Source organism: Sus scrofa, chromosome 2, assembly GCF_054392235.1.
Source record: "Sus scrofa isolate SSC_HxYL_T2T_F1_AM1 chromosome 2, Sscrofa_HxYL_maternal_Yorkshire_Landrace_v2.0, whole genome shotgun sequence".
Classification (NCBI taxonomy): Eukaryota; Metazoa; Chordata; class Mammalia; order Artiodactyla; family Suidae; genus Sus; species Sus scrofa.
In genome coordinates, this window is record NC_139384.1 from 68,794,392 (window position 1) to 68,812,290 (window position 17,899).

A 17,899-nucleotide genomic window follows, 5' to 3' on the forward strand; every position below is an offset into this window, starting at 1 on the left:
CCACCATAAGATTTCAAACTCTCATCCAACCCTCAGGCCCTCCCCCTTCTCCTCTCCCTCCAGCTCTCCGATGCTCACTTTACCCCAGCTACCCTTGTCTCCATGCTGTTCTCCCAATGCCAGGCTAGTTTGTACCTTGGGACCTTTGCCCATGTTCCTCTGCCTGGAAGGCTGTTCCCTCCAGACTCTCCTTGGCCTCTTCCTCCTCTTCCAGATGTAGTCTCAAATGTCACCTCCTCTAAGAGACCCCACATCCTCAGGGCTAAAGCCACCCTCCAGCCTCCTCTGTCTCTCTGTTTGTTTGTTTACTGTCTTTTAGGGCCTCACCCATGGCATATGGAAGTTCCCAGGCTAGGAGTGGAATTGGAGCTGCAGCTACTGGCCTACACCACAGCTACAGCAACGTGGGATCCAAGCCACATCTGTGACCTACACCACAGCCACAGCAATGCCAGATCCTTACCCCACTGAGGCCAAGAATTGAACCCACATCCTCATGGATACTAGTGGGATTCATTAACACTGAGCCACAATGGGAACTCCTGTCTCTATTGTTTAAATTTCTCCCTGTATGACATCTCTTCATCACTCTCCCCAAGAGAGTACGAGCTTCATGGGCAGGGTCCAGCATTGACTTGTCACCTTGTCCCTTGTGCCTGGGACAGGGCCCAGCACACAGCAAGCCCTCAAATAAAGTCTGCTGAGTGAGTGATTTCACTGAGGTGCAAGAGAATTCCCACCCCTAACTCAGGCAAAGGCAATCCCAAAGAGGGTGGCACTCAACACTCCCCCAGACCATCAGCATAAGACAAACCCCATCCCTTCCTGGGCTTTGGATTCCCCATCTGTAAACTGGTAAAAGAACTGAACAGATATTCTTTGAACTGTTGAGATCCCAAACTGCCAACTTCCAGGAACACTAATGTGACCCTGAAGGGCACAATTTTCTACTGGCGTTCCCTGAAAGAGGGTGAACTTCCTGTCATGGGAGGCATGCAAGCTAGTTCTAGGATACTTGGTTGGAATTTTATAGTCTGGATTCTGGATACCACCCTTCCAACTTGAGTGCCTTTGAGCCAGTGATGTACCTCAGTTTCCTCATTTGCAAACTGGTACTTTTTTTTTTTTAGGGCCCCATCCATGGCATATGGAGGTTCCCAGGCTAGGGGTCTAATTGGAGCTGTAGCCACTGGCCTACACCACAGCCACAGCAACACAGGATCCAAGCTGGTCTTCAACCTACACCACAGCTCATAGCAACACAGGATCCTTAACCCACGGAGCAAGGCCAGGGATCGGAACCTGCGTCCTCACAGATGCTAGTCAGATTCATTTCCGCTGAGCCACAATAGGAACTCCCCAAACTGGCATGGTTTGTACCTCATCTCCCAGCCTGTCGGTCAGGGACAAGTAAGGTGCCTATGAAGTCCTTTGCAAACACCAGGGGCACGATAAAGGAGAGCAGCTTTGTAGTAATTTTTTTTCCTCTTTTGGCCACCCTGCAGCATATGGAGTTCCCAGACCAGGTATCAGATCTGGGTGGCTGCAGCTGTGGCAATGCTGGATCCTAAACCCACTGTGTGGGGCTAGGGATTGAATCTGCATTGTGATGCTACGGAGATGTTGCTGATCCCACTGCGCCACAGTGGGAACTCTTGTAGTAATTATTTAAAAAATTCACAATTTGGGGGCTGCTGCTGAAATATCTGTGCTCAGGACCTCAGGGCCCCACCCAGCCCACTGGCCACAGGTGAACTCACCCGCGTCCCCGGCGTGGTAGGCTCAGCTCCTTCTGAAATGAGAAGAAAACAGGGGTCATTCCCAAAGAGACAAGCCCTTATCATCACTGGCCTTCCATCCACCTCATCTCCCAGCTGGCCCCCGCTTACCATGTTTTGAACATTGCTTCTTTTCCACTCATGCCACACACTGGATTCAGCCCTGCCTCAGGGCCTTTGCACCAGCTCTCCTCTGCCAGGACCACTTTCCCTCCCTCCCATCCCTCAGTTCTCAGCTCAAGCAAACCTTCCTCCAGGAAGCCCTCTCAGACTCCCAATCACCACCCCACTCAGCTCTTCTGCTTACATTAAAAATAACTTCAGGAGTGGAGTTTCCGTCGTGGCTCAGTGGTTAACGAATCTGACTAGGAACCATGAGGTTGTGGGTTCAAGCCCTGGCCTTGCTCAGTGGGTTAATGATCCGGCATTGCCGTGAGCTGGGGTGTAGGTCGCACACGTGGCTCAGATCCCATGTTGCCGTGGCTCTGGCGTAGGCCGGCAGCTACAGCTTCAATTGGACCCCTAGCCTGGGAACCTCCATATGCCACGGGAGTGGCCCAAGAAATGGCAAAAAGACATACACAAAAAAATAATAATAATATAATTTCAGGAGTACCCATTGTGGCTCAGTGGGTTCAGAACTCAACCAATATCCATGAGGATGCAGGTTCGATCCCTGGCCTCACTCAGTGGGTTAAGGATCTGGTGTTGCCATGAGCCATGGTGTATGTCACAGACATGGCTCAGTTCTGCTGTTGCTGTGGCTGTGGTGTAGGCTGGCAGCTGCAGCATCAATTTGACCCCTTCAATTTCCATATGCCTCAGGTGCAGCCCTAAAAAGATTTTTTTTAATTTCATTATTTAAAATAAATTAGTTATGTTAAAAAGAAGTATGTCAATAGTGGGGAAATACTAATAATCTGTTGAGGAAAGAGAGATTCCTGAATCATCCTCCCCCTGTCTCCTCCCAGATCTGAAAGCCACTCCCTACTCACTCTGCAGAATCCATGTAGGTTTGGGTCCTGGGCACTGGTGGAGGATGGGGGCACTCGCCAGTGACTCCCTACTGAAGACTCTTTTAGAGCTTAGCAAGCTGCTCTGCACCAACCCTGGATGTCCTCACCACATATAAAGCAGAAAACCTTGTGCTTGGGGTCCACTGTGACCCCAGAGTCCATCCTCAAATGTGGCTTGCCCTGAGGATTCTTAAATTCTCAAAAGGCTGTGTAGCATGGAGTTCCCATTGTGGCTCAGCAGTAAAGAACCCAATGAACATCCATGAGGATGTGGGTTTGATCCCTGGCCTCGCTCAGTGGGTTAAGGATCTGGCCTTGCCATGAGCTGTGGTAGATTGCAGATGCGGCTCAGATCTGGCGTTGCTGTGGCTGTAGTACAGGCTGGCAACTGCAGCTCCAAACCCTAGTCTGGGAACTCCATATGCCCAAGGTGTGGCCGTGAAAAAGCAACAACAACAACAAAAGCTATGCAGCACAAGTTTAGAATCTGAGGACACTCAGATCTGGGTTCAGATCTATTATCTGTTTCTTCATGGCCCTGGGGCCTTGAGCAAGTGACTAATGGTACGCCTGTGCTTTAGTTTCCCCATCTATAACTTGGAAAAAAACGTAATGGTCAGAAATCATTATTGTTGTGTGTTTTTGTGTTATTGTTGAACTCAGCACAGGCCTACGCAGATTACTGCAGTATTTGCTAAATTTTACTCACATTTACTGAGTTGCTACTATGCAGAGGTCTTTTCACAGGGGAAACTGAGGCCCAGAGGGCAGCAGCTGCCTGCATCTCTTGACGGAGATAGCCCGGGAATCCAGGACTCTGGACGACACACACACACACACACACACACACACACACACACACACACACACACACACACACACACGCACACACAGGCCGGGGCAGTTGCGTCGAGGACACACGACTATTTTTACCTTGGTGGGCTCAGGACTGCCCACATCCAGAGCTGGGCGTTCGTCATGGCAACCAATGACGTCATCAGCCCCCGCAACCAATTGGAGGGGGCCGGAAGCTGCGGGTGCGGGATGACAGGGCTGGGAAGGATTGACAGGGTCTCCAGGCAGGGGAAGCGGAAGATCTGCGGGGGTGGGGTGTCGCCCTGAGGCTGGACCCCAGCTACCTTGAGCTCAGAAAATCGAGTCAGAGCCCTTCGAGATGGGAGGAGGCTGACCTTCCACCGTGAGGTCTCCTGGTTTGCTTGAGGAGAACTCACTATCATTCAGGGCAAGCAGTCATAGACTCAGAAGCCACCACCATCATCACTATGGTCTTTTTTGGCCCCCTCCAATTGTTATGAGATCTTATGCCAGCTTCCTCCTCCCCTATGAACCCGAGAAACAGTGAGGAGCTGGGATCTGAACTCAGGGGTACCACATATACACACACATACCATCTCAGCCATTTCCTTCTAAAGCCCTGACAATCTCAGAGTCCAGCTCCCCCTATGTGGGCTATGTGACCCTCGCCAAACAACTTCACCCTCTGGGCTTCAGTTTCCTCTTTTGGAAAATGGTTCGGTTACATAGGGCCCTGGAGGGAATCAAGTAGCAGGCGCAGGGTCTGGTGCTGGGGGATGCTTTGATGAATGGGAGCCAAGAGAATGATTCTGTGAGGGTAATAACCACCAATTTAACCACAAATTTTAATTTACTTTCAAAACACAAAGAGATATAAAGTGGCACAGAGAGGTGAGGGAAGGTCAGCAGTCCCCTGCAAAGGCTTGGTGGAAAGCTGGGCCCACATGGAAATCTCCCGGCACCACCCCCGGACCCTCCGCTCCCTGCACCATCTGTTTATCCGCCTTCAGCCCCCTCTTTGCCAGCTGTTCCACAGGGAGTGGCTCCTGCCTAGCAAGGGGGTGGGGTGGGGATGGGGGTGGGTCAGACCCCCTGTAAATGCCCTTTAAAGATAATATTTATGGCATCCTCTTTTAGGTTTGACAGGGCTGGGTGATGTTGCCTCTTCACCAGAAGCCTCAGCTCTGAGGAATCCAGTCTGGAGGAGACAGGGTAGGGCATGGACACCCCCGTACTAGAGGCATTAGCAGGAACCCAGAGGGAGAGAAGGAGCTGGAGGGAGGTGGGAACCAAAAGACTTCCTGGAGGGGGGGCTTCAGGTGGGCCAGCAGGCTAGCGGGAAACAGTAGGGTGGGGGTAGGACTTTGCCTGGTGGGCACCAAGCCTCGTGGGATGTTGGCAGTTGGAGCGAAGAGAGAAGTCAGCAGGAGCCACATGGCACCAGCCAGAGGGCTTCCTGGAGGAGGAGAATAGTTGGAACTGGGCCATAAGGATGCCAGATGGACTTTTCCAGGGAGCCTCCCCAGCAGCAGTGGACACAAAGTCCAGACACAAACTGGCCACCTTCTCTGTCTTTGGATGCTGTTTGGGGATCTGGAGTTTTAAAATTCTGTCATTTGTGAAGCAAGGGTCCAAGTGGGAGATGATAAAAATAATGATAAAATAATAGTGGCAGTAGTTGTAGTAATGACAGCTTTCATTAACTGGCATCTACAAATGCTACACGGAAGACTGAGCTTAACCCAAACTAGGAAGAGCCAGTTGCTACCTCTTCCCCTTACCAATGCAAACTGGTGGCCCGCCGGCCAAGCCAAGTCTGGTTTATGTCCTCCTAGTATTCGGCCAACTGTATACTTTTCATTGCCATAATCAGATTGGCCAGGATACCCCCAGCTATTGTCTGGACCAGCCAATCAGCACCTGGCTCCAGTTCCCTAGTTTCCTCAAGCTTTCAAGAATTGACTCTTTGATCTTCCACAAGATCAGCTTCCAGGATATTTTATTGGCTCTGACCAGCAGGCTGCCACCTGATGGGCTGGTGGCGCCTGGGGGCTCCAGTTAAAGAAGGGTGTGGCTAATGCCCCAAAGAGAGGCCTTCAATATCTTTGCACCCTCAAGCACCAGGCCAGTTAGAATTCCAACCCTTCGACTTTCTGGCTGTCACTTACTGTCTCTCAGCCTCAGTTTCCCCCTTTGAAAAATGAGGCTAATAATCGTATGGGCTATTGGAGAATTAGATGTATATACAGTGCTTAGTATTTGTAGATGCTCCTTAATGTGAGCAGTTATTTGTACTTCTACTGTTATTTTTAAAATATTTTCACTGTGTCTCTTATGTGGTCCTTTACTCTAGGTGCCTCCCTGGTTTATGGCCCCCTTCTCGGCCCCACCTGCTCCAGAGGAGTCTTCCAAAGCCCTCAGATCTGACATGTCCTCCCCTGCTCCAGCACCTTCCATAGCTCCCAATCACCCTGGGACAAAGTCTGACCTCTTCAAAATCAGCGCTGGAAGCCCTGAAAGCAGGAGGTCCCATCTCACACTCCCAGTTCTACTGCTGCTAAGAAATGGCTTCCCCATAAACACATATGGTTGCATACCTCTGGGCACTTGCACATGCTGTTCCTTCTGCCCAGAATGCCCTCATTCATCTGGATGGAGGCCTGCCAGTGTGGAGTTGGTCTGGAGGGAAAGCCAGATCCTGACTGTCACCTATACTCTGTGACAACTGTGTAGACAGTGGCTATGATTCTGAGCCTCAGTTTCCCCTTTTGTAACATGGGACTCATCATTAAGGAATGGGTGCCTCTTCGCCATGGAACGGCCCCCACTTTCTGACGTCAGCTGCACCCCCATTCGCCTACCCGAAGGCAGTTTCTCTATTTTAAGAGGCTGCAGGCGGGGCTCAAGTCTATCTGGGGCTCCAGGCGGGGCCTGTTTCCCCACAACACCCGACTGCTCACCAGTCCTGCTGCACCTCCTCCTCTAGGCTCAGGCCCCCACTGCTGTCTCTGACACCCAGCCCTCCCTTTCTGCGCCGAATGTCCTGGTTGGTGGTGTGTGTGTGTGTGTGTGTGTGTGTGTGTGTGTGTGTGTGTGTGTCTCTTCCTTGGAGCTCTACCTTCATTCTCCCTGACCTTGAACCCAAACACATGCAGCTGCCCTTTACCTCTGGAGAAGTTTGCAGTCCTACAACCCGGGTTCAAAAGCCACCTTTCCCCTCCCGCATCAGCTTCACCCCTGTCCTTACTAGGTTCTAGCTTTTTTCAGCCTCTTTCATTTCCCCAAACACCTATCCCCTGCCCTGCCACCAGTGGCTGCCTCTTCTGTCCCAATGCTACCCAGCAACCCTTGGTTCATGTGCCTTCTCCAGGGGTGCCTGAGTGTGCCCATCACAGCAGATCCTCTACAGTGCCACTGCTGCTCAGGGGACCATCTCCCCCAACAGGCTGGGGGATCCAGGAAGGGAGTTCCAGAGGGTGAACCCCTCCTCCCCTGCCCTGCCTCTCCAGAGTGAGGGGAGGGGGCATACAGCAGGCACTTAATAAATGTTTGTCGGGTAAATGTTGAATCCCGGATGCCCTCTGCTTGCAAATGGTGGCTTCTTAAGTGTCGTCTAAACCTCAGAAGGAAATGGCTAGAATGTCTAACTTCCCATTGCACAGATGGGAAAACTGAGGCCCAGTGAAGTCAAAGAAGTTGCCGCCCGCGGTCACGTGGGTTCGAATATCAGCCTCTGCTAGCCCTAACGCCTATGTTCTTATCTCCTGGTGGCACTGCCTCCCAAACATAAACCCGAGGTTACAGGTCAGAAAAGGCCCTTATAGTGAATGGGGAAACTGAGGTTCAAGGAAGCAAGAGGGCCTCCCGCCAACGCCGCTCCCTTCCCAAGCCACACAGCCACTTGGCAATGGTTTGTGCGCCAGAGAGCTGATTAAGGGCGCTGGACTGAATCCCTGCTGGGCCACCTAAGGTTTGTGACTTTCCTAGACTTGAGCCTGTTTCCTTAACTGACGAATGGGTGTCTGGATAGCCCCAATCTCCCCAGCTTGTGTTAAGGGTTGAGCTGAGGCAGGGTGCGGTGGCGCTGCGAAGGCAGGAGGCAAGTTTTAATAAACATTAATTAGTCTTAATATATCACTAGTAAAATGATTAATACAACAATGAATATATGGTGAGCGCTCAAATGCTGCTGGTGGAGAGAGCGAAACCCTCAGCCCCTTTCTCCAACGGAGCCTCACTTTCTCCGTATGTCAAATAGGCATACCCTCTTCCCATCATACGAAAAGCACTTTGAGATGCGAGCGGGAGCCTCCAGAGCGCTTCCCGCCCTCTGCCTCAGTTGCCCCTGGCCAGCCAAAGCCCCCACCCCGACACGAAGGCTGGGTTCACTCCGCCAGCGCCCTCCTCCCGCCCGCGCTGGTGCCTCACCTGGAGCCCACGGCGTCGCAGGAGACTTGGCTCGTCCATGGCCCGCTAGTCCGCACTGCTGGCCGGCGCCCGGCCCCGCCTCAGCCTGCCAGGCCCCGCCACCCCGCGCCATTGGTCAAGCCGGTCAGCTGACGAGCTGTGACCCCGCCCCTCCTTGAGAGCTTTTCTCGAAAGGTCCGCCCACTTTGGGCGAGCCTGCCCCGCCCTTCCAGGCCCCTCCCCACCCCTCCAGCCCAGAAGTAAACATTTTTCAATGAATCTTCCCAGATTTTAGAAATCTTTTTACCAGGTAAACACCTGATTTAAAAAAAAAAAAACTCTTTTGCCAATGAGGAAACTGAGGTTCAGAGAAGTTAATCCATGTGCCCTGGGCCCGCAACAAGGGTGAAGAGTGTGGGGCACTCACCTCCATGCAATATTTAAGGGCCCGCAAATAAATCGGTAATCAAGATATATAATATTTTGGAGTTCTCTTGTGGCGGAGCGGGTTAAAGATCTGGCGTTGTCACTGCAGCAGCATGGGTCGCTCAAACTTTGGCAACGGTTCTATCCTTGGCCCCAGGAACTTCCACATGCCCCAGGGGCGGCCAAAAAAAAAAAAAAAAAAAGATATATAGTATTTTAATACAACATTTTAAAGAATCAAAACTAATGCAAAAATGCATAATGAGCTAAACATCAACATTTTAAGTAAAGACAGGATCAAGAGTTCCGCTGTGGCGCGACCGGATTAGCTGTGGTGCAACCAGATCAGGAATGTCTCTGTAATGCCAGGACACGTGTTCAATCCCCGCCCTGCACAGTGGGTTATAGGATCCTTGCCTAATCTGGGTAGGTCGCTATTGCAGCTGGGATCTGATCCCTGTCCTGGGGAAGTCCATAAGCCCGACGGCCAAATAAACAAGTTAATTAAATGAGAGGATCAGACTCTGCCCTTGCATGTCTTTGCCTCCCTTGTCTCATCCCTATCCTGGTCCTTGTTCCAATAAATCTTTATTAACAAGAATAGATTGCCACTGTAGTTGTTAGGTTTTTTTTTTTTGTTTGTTTGTTTGTTTGTTTGTTTGTTTGTTTGTTTTGAGGATAACTGCTTTTGCTGAGTGCCAGCTGAGCACCCAGCCAAGTGCCTCATGAAGACCTCTCACAGGTATTTGACCATCATTGTTCAGTCTGACTTGGCAGAAGGGAAAGGGAGGCTGGGAAAAGTCCAAAGTCCCAGGATGGCACTCACATTCTCTCTTTCACTAGGGCCCCACTGTCTCTGCAGCTGCAATTTTCCTCCTTTACCGCCCTGTTCTGACCAGACATTAGAGAATGTTCTTACATTGGAGGGAACCCTAGGTAGGGTCTCTGGCTAATGACCTGTGAGGTACTGTAGGATCCCACCAAGTTATAGTGGCCAGATTGAGGACATCAAAATCAAGACTTCAAGACAAAACTTGTTTATCTCATCCATGAAATTGACTTGTAATTCACCTACCATAAAATTCACCATTTTAGGGAGTTTCGGGAGGCGCAGTGGAAACAAAACCGACTAGGAACCATGAGGTTGTAGGTTCGATCCCTGGCCTTGGTCAGTGGATTAAGGATCTGGTGTTGCTCTGGCTGTGGTGTAGGCCGGCAGCTACAGCTCTGGTTAGACCCCTAGCCTGGGAACCTCCTTATGCCATGGTTGTGGCCCTAAGAGACCAAAAAAAAAAAAATCACCTTTTTAAAGTACACAGTTCTGTGGTTTTTAATGTTCACAGCCCTCTTGTGCAATCATCTAAATTTAGAACACTTTCATCAGCCCCTAAAGAAAACCTATACTGTGACTTGCTTTCGTGGCTGAGCAGTTAACTAACCCTACTAGTATCTATGAGAATGTGGGTTCGATCCCTAGCCTTGCTCAGTGGGTTAAAGATCTGGCATTGCTGTGGCTGTGGTGTAGGCCAGCAGCTGCAGCTCCAGTTCGACCCTTAGCCAGGGAATGTCCATATGCTACAGGTGTGGCCCTAAAAAAACAAAAACAAAGCAAAACAAAACAAACAAAGAACCCTATACTGGTGAGCAGCCACTCCTCCATTCTGTCCCTCCCCTAGTCCCTGGTAACCAGCAATCTGATTTCTCTCTCTATGAATTCGCCAGTGCTGGACATTTCACATAAATGGACTCATGCAAACCTGTGGCCTTTTGTGTCTGGCTTTTTTCACTCATCATGATGTTTTCAAGATTTGTTTACATTGCAGCAAATGCCGCTACTTCATTTTTTTTTATGGCTAAATAGTATTTCAATGCCTGGATAGACATGTTTTGTCTATTGTCTGTTTTGTGATCCATTAACAGACATTTGAGTTTTCCACTTTTTGGCTGTTGCGAATAGTGCTTCTGCGAACATTCATGTGCAAGTTTTTGTGTGGATATATACTTCCAGTTCTCTTGGGTATATACCTAGCAGTGGAATTTCTGAGTTTTTTTGTTTTGTTTTGTTTGTCTTTTTGCCTTTTCTAGGGCTGCACCAGCAGTATATAGAGTTCCCAGGCTAGGGGTTTAATCGGAGCTGTAGCTGACGGTCTATACCAACAGCCACAGCAAAGCCAGATCCAAGCTGTGTCTGTGATCTACACCACAGCTCATGGCAATGCCAGATCCTTAACCCACTGAGTGAGTCCAGGGATTGAACCCACAACCTCATGGTTCCTAGTCAGCTTGTTAACTACTGAGCCACAAAGGGAACTCCTGGAATTCCTGAGTTTTTAATATTTTCAGAAACTACCAGACTATTTTCCAAAGCAGCCACTGTTATGGGTTGAATTGTGTTCTCCCAAAATTGATAAGGTGAAATCCTCCACCCTCAGTACCTCAGAATGTAATTGAATTTTGGAGACAAGGCCTTTATTTATTTATTTATTTATTTATTTATGTTTTGCTTTTTAGGGCTACACCCTCTGCATATGGAAATTCCCAGACTAGGGGGTCGAATTGGAGCTACAGCTGCTGGCCTACACCACAGCCACAGCAACGTCAGATCTGAGTAATGTCTGTGACCTCCACCGCAGATCACAGCAACTGCGGATCCTTAACCCACTGAGGAGGCCAGGGATCGAACCCTCATCCTCATGGATCCTAGTCAGATTCGTTAAATGCCGAGCCACGATGGGAACTCCCACAAGGCCTTTAAATAAGTAAGTAAAGTAAGAGTTCTCATCATGGCTCAGTGGTTAACGAACCTGACTAGGATCCATGAGAACGAGGGCTCAATCCCTGGCCTTGCTCAGTGGGTTAAGGATCCGGCATTGCCGTGAGCTGTGGTGTGGGTCACAGATTCGGCTCAGATCCTGTGCTGCTGTGGCTGTGGCTGTGATGTAGGCCAGCTGCTGTAGCTCCAACTTGACCCCTAGCCTGGGAACCTCCATATGCCAAGGGTGTGGCCCTAAAAAGACAAAAAAAAAAAAAGACGTAACTAAAGTAAAATGAGGTCATATGGGTGGATCCTAAGCTAATATGACTGGTGTCTTTATAAGAAGAAGAGATTAGCACACAAACACTGTAAAGGAAGACATGTGAAGACGCAGGAAGGGATACTATCTTCAAGCCATTGAGAGACCCCAGAGGAAATTACACCTGCTGACACCTTGATCTTCAACTTCTAGCCTCCAGAACTATAAGGAAATTAATTTCTGTTGTTGAAACCACCATCTATGATACTTTGTTATGGCAGGCCTACCAAAGTAATACAGATACCTGGTTGAATTTAATTTCAGCTAAAGGATGAATATTTTTTCAGTATATATCCCGTGTAATAATTGGAACATAGATAAGCTAAAAAGCTATGTGCCGTTTATCTGAAATTCAGATTTAACTTGGTGTCATGTATTTTATCTGACAACCCTATACTAAAAAGACTTCAGTTGGAGCTTGCATACCCCAGATGATGGTAAGCTCATGCCCTACAATGGCCAACTTTCTGTCTCTGGCTAGTTTTGCCTAAAAGTTCTATTCAGCTTGGAGGCTGAGGTGGACTTGTGACCTAGAGTCTTTCATCCACCTCAGCCACTGTGATTGGTTCAAAATGGAGATGTGACTCAGGTCTAGCCAATCAGAGTCTTCCCTGGGGCTTTGGCTAGAATCCTGGGGAAAGAGAGGTTCCCTGTACCAGAGGTGGTTGGGCTGGGCAGATGGTGAGCTACTGGAAGTGGAGCCACTAGAGTGATCTTACATGACTGCAATCCATCCAGAGAACTCTTTCACAGAACTCCTTCCCAAATGGCCTCTTCAGTGGGCAATAGGGAGCATTCATTGACTGACCAATGGATGGGTTGACTGAATGCAATTTTTCCTTTTTTTTGGCTCTGCCCATGGCATGTGGAAGTTCCTAGGCCAGAGATCAAATTCATCCCATAGCAGCAATCCAGGCTGCTGCAGTGACCACGCCAGATCCTCAACCCACTGCGGCACAAGGGAATTTTCTGAATGTAGTTTTTCTATGATGAACACCTATCCTTCAAAATCCATTTCAGATTTTTGAGAAGCTTCAGAGAACATTTTCTGAGTGAATAGATTTTTTTCCTTGTGTACTCCTATACATCCATCAAAAATCTCTTCAAGGAGTTCCCGTCATGGTGCAGTGGAAACGAATCCAACGAGGAACCATGAGGTTGCAGGTTCGATCCCTGGCCTTGCTTAGTGGGTTAAGGATCTGGCGTTGCCATGAGCTGTGGTGTAGGTCACAGATGCGGCTCGGATCCTGAGATGCTGTGGCTGTGACGTAGGCCAGCAGCTACAGCTCCGATTTGACCCCTAGTCTGGGAACTTCCATATGCCGAAGGTGCGTCCCTAAAAAGCAAATAAAAACAACAGCAAAAAAACCATCTTCAAATATCTCCACGAGGGGCATCAGGGAGTGAATGAATGAGTTCTTTTCTTGGCAACCTACGTATTCTTTTTTTTATAAATTGAATTATAACTGACCTAGGACATTATGTTTTTTCCAAGTGCACAATGTATTGATTTGATAGATGTTTCTATACCTTACAAAACGATCACCACTATGTATTCTTTTTTTTTTTTTCTTTTTAGGACCACACCCGTGGCATATGGAGTTTCCCAGGTTAGGGGCCGAATCAGAGCTGTAGCTGCTGTCCCATGTCACAGCCACAGCAATGCCAGATCTGAGCCGCATCTTTGAGCTATACCACAGGTCACGGCAACACTGGATCCTTAACCCACTGAGCAAGGCCAGGGATCAAACCTCCATCCTCATGGATGCTAGTCATATTTGTTTCCGCTGAGCCAAGAGGGGAACTCCACCACTATATATTCTTTAAAACATCCTCAGTGATCCTTTCGAAGCACCAGAAAGTCCTGGTTGAATGAATGAACAATGTTCTTATGTGAATGATGCCTATAAATGCGCATGTTAAATGAACTAATGGACTTTCTCCTTGCCAACTCCTACTCGCCCTTCAACATCCTTCTTAGGTGCCCCTCAGAGGCATCAGGTCAGACCACATGGGTGAAAGCTCAGCCCTTTCGGAGCTGAAGGTCACTCTCCCCCCCCCCCCCCCCGCCCCACGCCCCACAGAAGGCGGAAGCTGAAGTGGTGGGGAAGTTCTGTGGTTACCATTTCCTGGGGAGGGGGGCCTATAACTCTTCCTGCCTCCCCCTCCCTCCAGGTTGTGGCGTATCTGAAAGTGGGACAGCTCTGAGGACATAGTGCAGCTGTGCTTCTGGGGCAGCTGGGAGGGCTTCCTGGAGTAGGTGGCAGGCAGGCGAAGAGAGTTGGGTATATGAAGATTTGACATGGGGAAAGTGGGCTGTGGTGAACCTCAGGTTGAGTCTCAGACTGTGACCCCAATAAGGGTAGAAACACCATCTCACGTGTGGCTAGAATCCTGCTCACACACCTGCTGTGGCTCCCCAGTGCCCTTGGGGAAAAGCCCAGCCCTTCAGCCCAGCACTCATGGCCGTGGCCCACCCCACTGTCTTCTCTCCCATGGAGCCCCAGACCTGCCATGTTCATCTTGGTGTCCCCCCACCTTTTGCCTCTGCTGTGACCTCTGCCAGGAATGCCCTTTAATTCTATAAACCCAGTCCCAGACCTCCCTTTTCTGGGCAGGCTTCCCTGCTTCCCCTAAGAACCCTCCCAACTTCTTCCCCTCCCTGCATCCAGTCCCTGACCCCAGAGAACTGGGGGCATCTGTGTCTAGCTCTGCCCTCACCTCCCTTGATGGTTTTCCAGTGGCTGCTCTCACTTTAGGGGAATGGCATGATGAGAGCAGAGGCCAGGAGTTCCCATTGTTGCTCAGGGGTAACAAACCCCACTAGCATCCAAGAAGATGCGAGTTCGACCCCTGGCCTTGCTCAGTGGCTTAAGGATCTGGTGTTACCATGAGCTGTGGTGTAGGTTGCAGATGTGGCTTGGATCCTGCATTTCTGCAGCTGTGGAGTAGGCTGGCAGCTGTAGCTCCAATTTGGCCCCTAACCTGGGAACTTCCATGTGCCACAGGTGCGGCCTTAAAAAGACATACACACACACATACGCACACGAACACAAAAGAGCAGAGGCCACTGGGGGCCCCCCAAACAATGGCTAATCATACCGACTCTCTGGTGGGTAGCTACCCTCTTTCATCCCCACTACAGCCCATTTTGCAGATGGGGAAAATGAGGCCCCGGGAGGGCTGACTTTAGTGAGCGCAGGAGGTAGGGGGAAGCCTAGGGCATGGGCCTTGCTCCAGAAGGTGCAAAGCTCAGTCCCACTGAGGTGGGCTCCGTCTCAGGGTTTGCATCCATATCTTCACCTCCAGCCAGGGCCCTGAGGTGTCTGGGTGTCTCTGGGCTCAGTTTCTCCATCGGTGAAATGGGGCACCTGGGGTAGGGAGACCAGGAGACTCTGCCATTGAGAGGGGGGCCATGGGTTTGCACCTATCTCTGATGATAGCTTTCATCTTTTTATTTCTCTCCATTTGTTCCTCTGTCTTTCTATCTCTGCCCCTCCCCCAGGCCTCAAACCCACTCCCACCCACCCCACCCCACTCCTGGCCTGGTTGGGGCCCTGCTGCCCATGAAGGCTGCTCTGTGCAGGGTCACAGGGTCCCCGTCCCCACTGTGCCAGGCCTGGAACACTGCCTCTTTGTTCCCATGACTCTGACTTCATGGCCTGCTGGGCGCCTGACCCTGGCCAGCCCAGCTGCCCTTCAGGACCAGCTGGCTCTCAGAGAAGGGGCTTCCTTCCGCCACCAAACCCACCCCCCCCCGCCCTGCCCCTGGGGCCTCAGTGGCCCCAGAAGTTTCCCCCTGGAGACACCCTTACCCTGTTCCCCTGTCCTTTGCCCTCCTGCGATCTGAGAAAAAAATTTTTTTTCGCATATGGAATTTCCCAGCCAGGGATCAAATCGAACCCCAGCCACAGCTGCCACCTACGCCCCTGCTGGATCCTTAACTCACTGTGCCTAGCCAGAGATAAATCTACGCTGCCACAGAGACAGCGCTGGCCCCCTTACCCACTGCACCACAGCGAGAACTGCCAAGAATTTTTTTTTTAGGTGAAAATCACATAACATAAAATTAACCATTTTAATGTACGCAATTCAGCGGCATTTAGAATAGTCACTATATTGTACAACCACCACCTCTATCTAGTTCTAGAACATTTCCATCACCCCAGAAGGCAACCACATCCCCATGAACAGTCACTCCCCAGCTCCCTCCCCCAGCCCCTGGCAACCACTAATCTTCCTTCTGTTTCTATGGATTTGTGTTTCATATACATAGAATCATCACAGAACATGTGGGCTGCTGGGTCCAACTTCTTTTGCTCAGCATGATGTTTCGGGGTCCAGTCTCTTTACAGCGTGAATCAATTCTTCTTCTTCTTCTTCTTTGTTGTTGTTGTTGTTGTTGTTTTTAGGGCCACACTCGTGGCGTATGGAGGTTCCCAGGCTAGGGGTCTAATCAAAGCTATAGCTGCCGGCCTATGCCAGAGCCACAGCAACACAGGATCCAAGCCGCTTCTGTGACTTACACCGAAGCTCATGGCAACACCGGATCGTCAACCCACTGAGCGAAGCCAGGGATTGAACCCTCATCCTCATGGATACTAGCCTGGTTCATTACCTCTGCACCACAACAGGAACTCCCACAAATCAGACAGAAACTGAAGAACACTCCTCCCTCCGACCCCCTCCCCATTTCTGGCCGAGAAACAGACACAGAGAAAAGACTAAGCTGAATCTAAAGAAAGCAAGGAGACTCTTCCAGACCTGAGACACAAGTTGCCTTCAGGCTAGAGTTTGGGAAGCGGGGAGGTGGACATTTTTGAGGGGCTCAGCATGCAGCGAGGGCTTCATGACAATTTGTTGGGAGAGTGAACTCTGACATCCAAAGACCCTGGCCTCCCATTAGGCTCCTGAGTCTCAGAAGTGGGCCAGAGAGGGCTAGAGACCTGGCCAAGGGCGAAGAGCCCCAGGCCGCCCAAGGGACTCACACCCAGTGTCCAGGTGCAGTCTGGAGCCAGCAGAGCAGGACCCTCCATCCCCAGATCTGGAACTCAGGGTCCAACTTGCCCCTTGGGTGGGTTTGAGGCCTGGGTGAGGTCACCACCACCGTGCTGACTTCCTGGGTTTCTCTTTCACTTTGACGTGCCCTGGGAGGAGCCATGACACCTACTTTTTTTTTTTTTTTTTTTTTAATCTTTTCGGTCTTTCTTGCACAGCTTCAGCGTGTTCCTGGGTGAGGACTGGTTGGCTGGGGGCCTTGCTGGTAGCACAGAAGCTTGTCTGGAGCTGCTGATCTCTGCAAGGACCGGATGTGGCAACGAGTGACCAGGCTGGTCCCCCTCTTCCTCCTCCTGTTCCCGAGGCAGGGTGGTGAGTCTGTTACCCTGGCACTGTGGCTCTCTTGGCAGGGAGGTGGGCTATGTGAGTGTATGTGGAGGGCTGGGGACCCAGGTTCCAGGGTTGGTTCTGTGTCTCTGTGCCTTAGTCTTTCCCTCTTGTCAAATATGAGGTCAGTAAGCATGGCTTTTGGGGTCAGACTTGGGTATCTCCTCTCCAATCTTGATTTTATCTTCCGTGGAGTTGGCTGAAGCTTTGAATGTTTCCTGTCTCCCAGAGTTCAGTGAGAAATAGCTAAGGAAGGGATAAATAACAAATAGATATATGATAGATATATATAATATAGTCCTATGTCTATCTTATCTCTCTCTCTCTCTCTCTATCTATCTATCTATCTATCTATCTATCTATCTATCCATCCATCCATCTATCCATCTCTCTATCTATCTACATACTCTCTCCATCTTATAGAATTGAATGGAAAGGGGCCCAGCCACCTGAGGATGACTGGCTTTGGACTCTAATTCCAGCTCAGTTGATGCATGACCTCGGGCAACTTCTCTGCCCTCCATGCCTCAGTTTCCTTTTCTGTAAACTGGATCAGCAATGTTTCAGGGTTTCCAAAGGTCAGGACAGCAAAAGGGAGTGGGATTGGAAGCCCTGGGTTGATTTAGAGGAGCCAGCTAGAGACAAGAATGGGTAGGTGGATGCATGGATGGATGGATGGATAGATGAGTGGATGGGTGGATGGATGGATGGTTGGATGGATTGGATGGATGCATACATACATGCATGAGTAGGAGGGTGGATGGCTGGCTGGCTGGCTGGCTGGCTGGATGTCTGGTTGGATAGGTGGATGGATGGATGGATGGATAGGTGGATGGATGGATGAGTGGATGGATGGATAGGTGGATGGATGGATGGATGGATGGATGGGTGGATAGGTGGATGCATGAGTGGATGGATGGATCAATGGATGGATGAGTGGATGGGTGGATAGGTGGATGGGTGGATGGGTGGATGGATAGGTGGATGGGTGGAAGGA

General features: G+C 50.2%; 2 protein-coding genes across 16 annotated transcripts in view; one reads left to right on the plus strand and one right to left on the minus strand.

Annotated features, from left to right (window-relative positions):
* The window catches only part of MAST3 (microtubule associated serine/threonine kinase 3), a 46,204-nt gene extending 38,106 nt beyond the window's left edge, over positions 1 to 8,098 (minus strand). For 8 of the 11 annotated variants that reach the window (XM_021083500.2, XM_021083495.2, XM_021083499.2 and 5 more), the window contains exons 1-2: positions 8,039 to 8,098; positions 1,761 to 1,792 (exon numbers count right to left, since the gene is read on the minus strand). In XM_021083500.2, coding sequence (XP_020939159.1) covers positions 1,761 to 1,792; positions 8,039 to 8,077 — 71 coding nt within the window. In that variant the 5' untranslated portion in view covers positions 8,078 to 8,098. Of the gene's footprint in view, positions 1 to 1,760; positions 1,793 to 6,207; positions 6,290 to 8,038 lie in introns of all 11 variants that reach the window. The other 3 variants (XM_085012302.1, XM_085012301.1, XM_085012300.1) reach the window with 1 other exon arrangement.
* A 7,702-nt stretch (positions 8,099 to 15,800) lies between these two features.
* The window catches only part of IL12RB1 (interleukin 12 receptor subunit beta 1), a 29,251-nt gene continuing 27,152 nt past the window's right edge, over positions 15,801 to 17,899 (plus strand). The window contains exon 1 of one of the 5 annotated variants that reach the window (XR_014835558.1): positions 15,801 to 16,887. Coding sequence is in view for 2 of the 5 variants with exons in the window: in XM_013987467.3 (XP_013842921.1) it covers positions 16,827 to 16,887 (61 nt within the window). In the remaining 3 variants the exon portion in view is untranslated. 5 annotated transcript variants of the gene reach the window in all.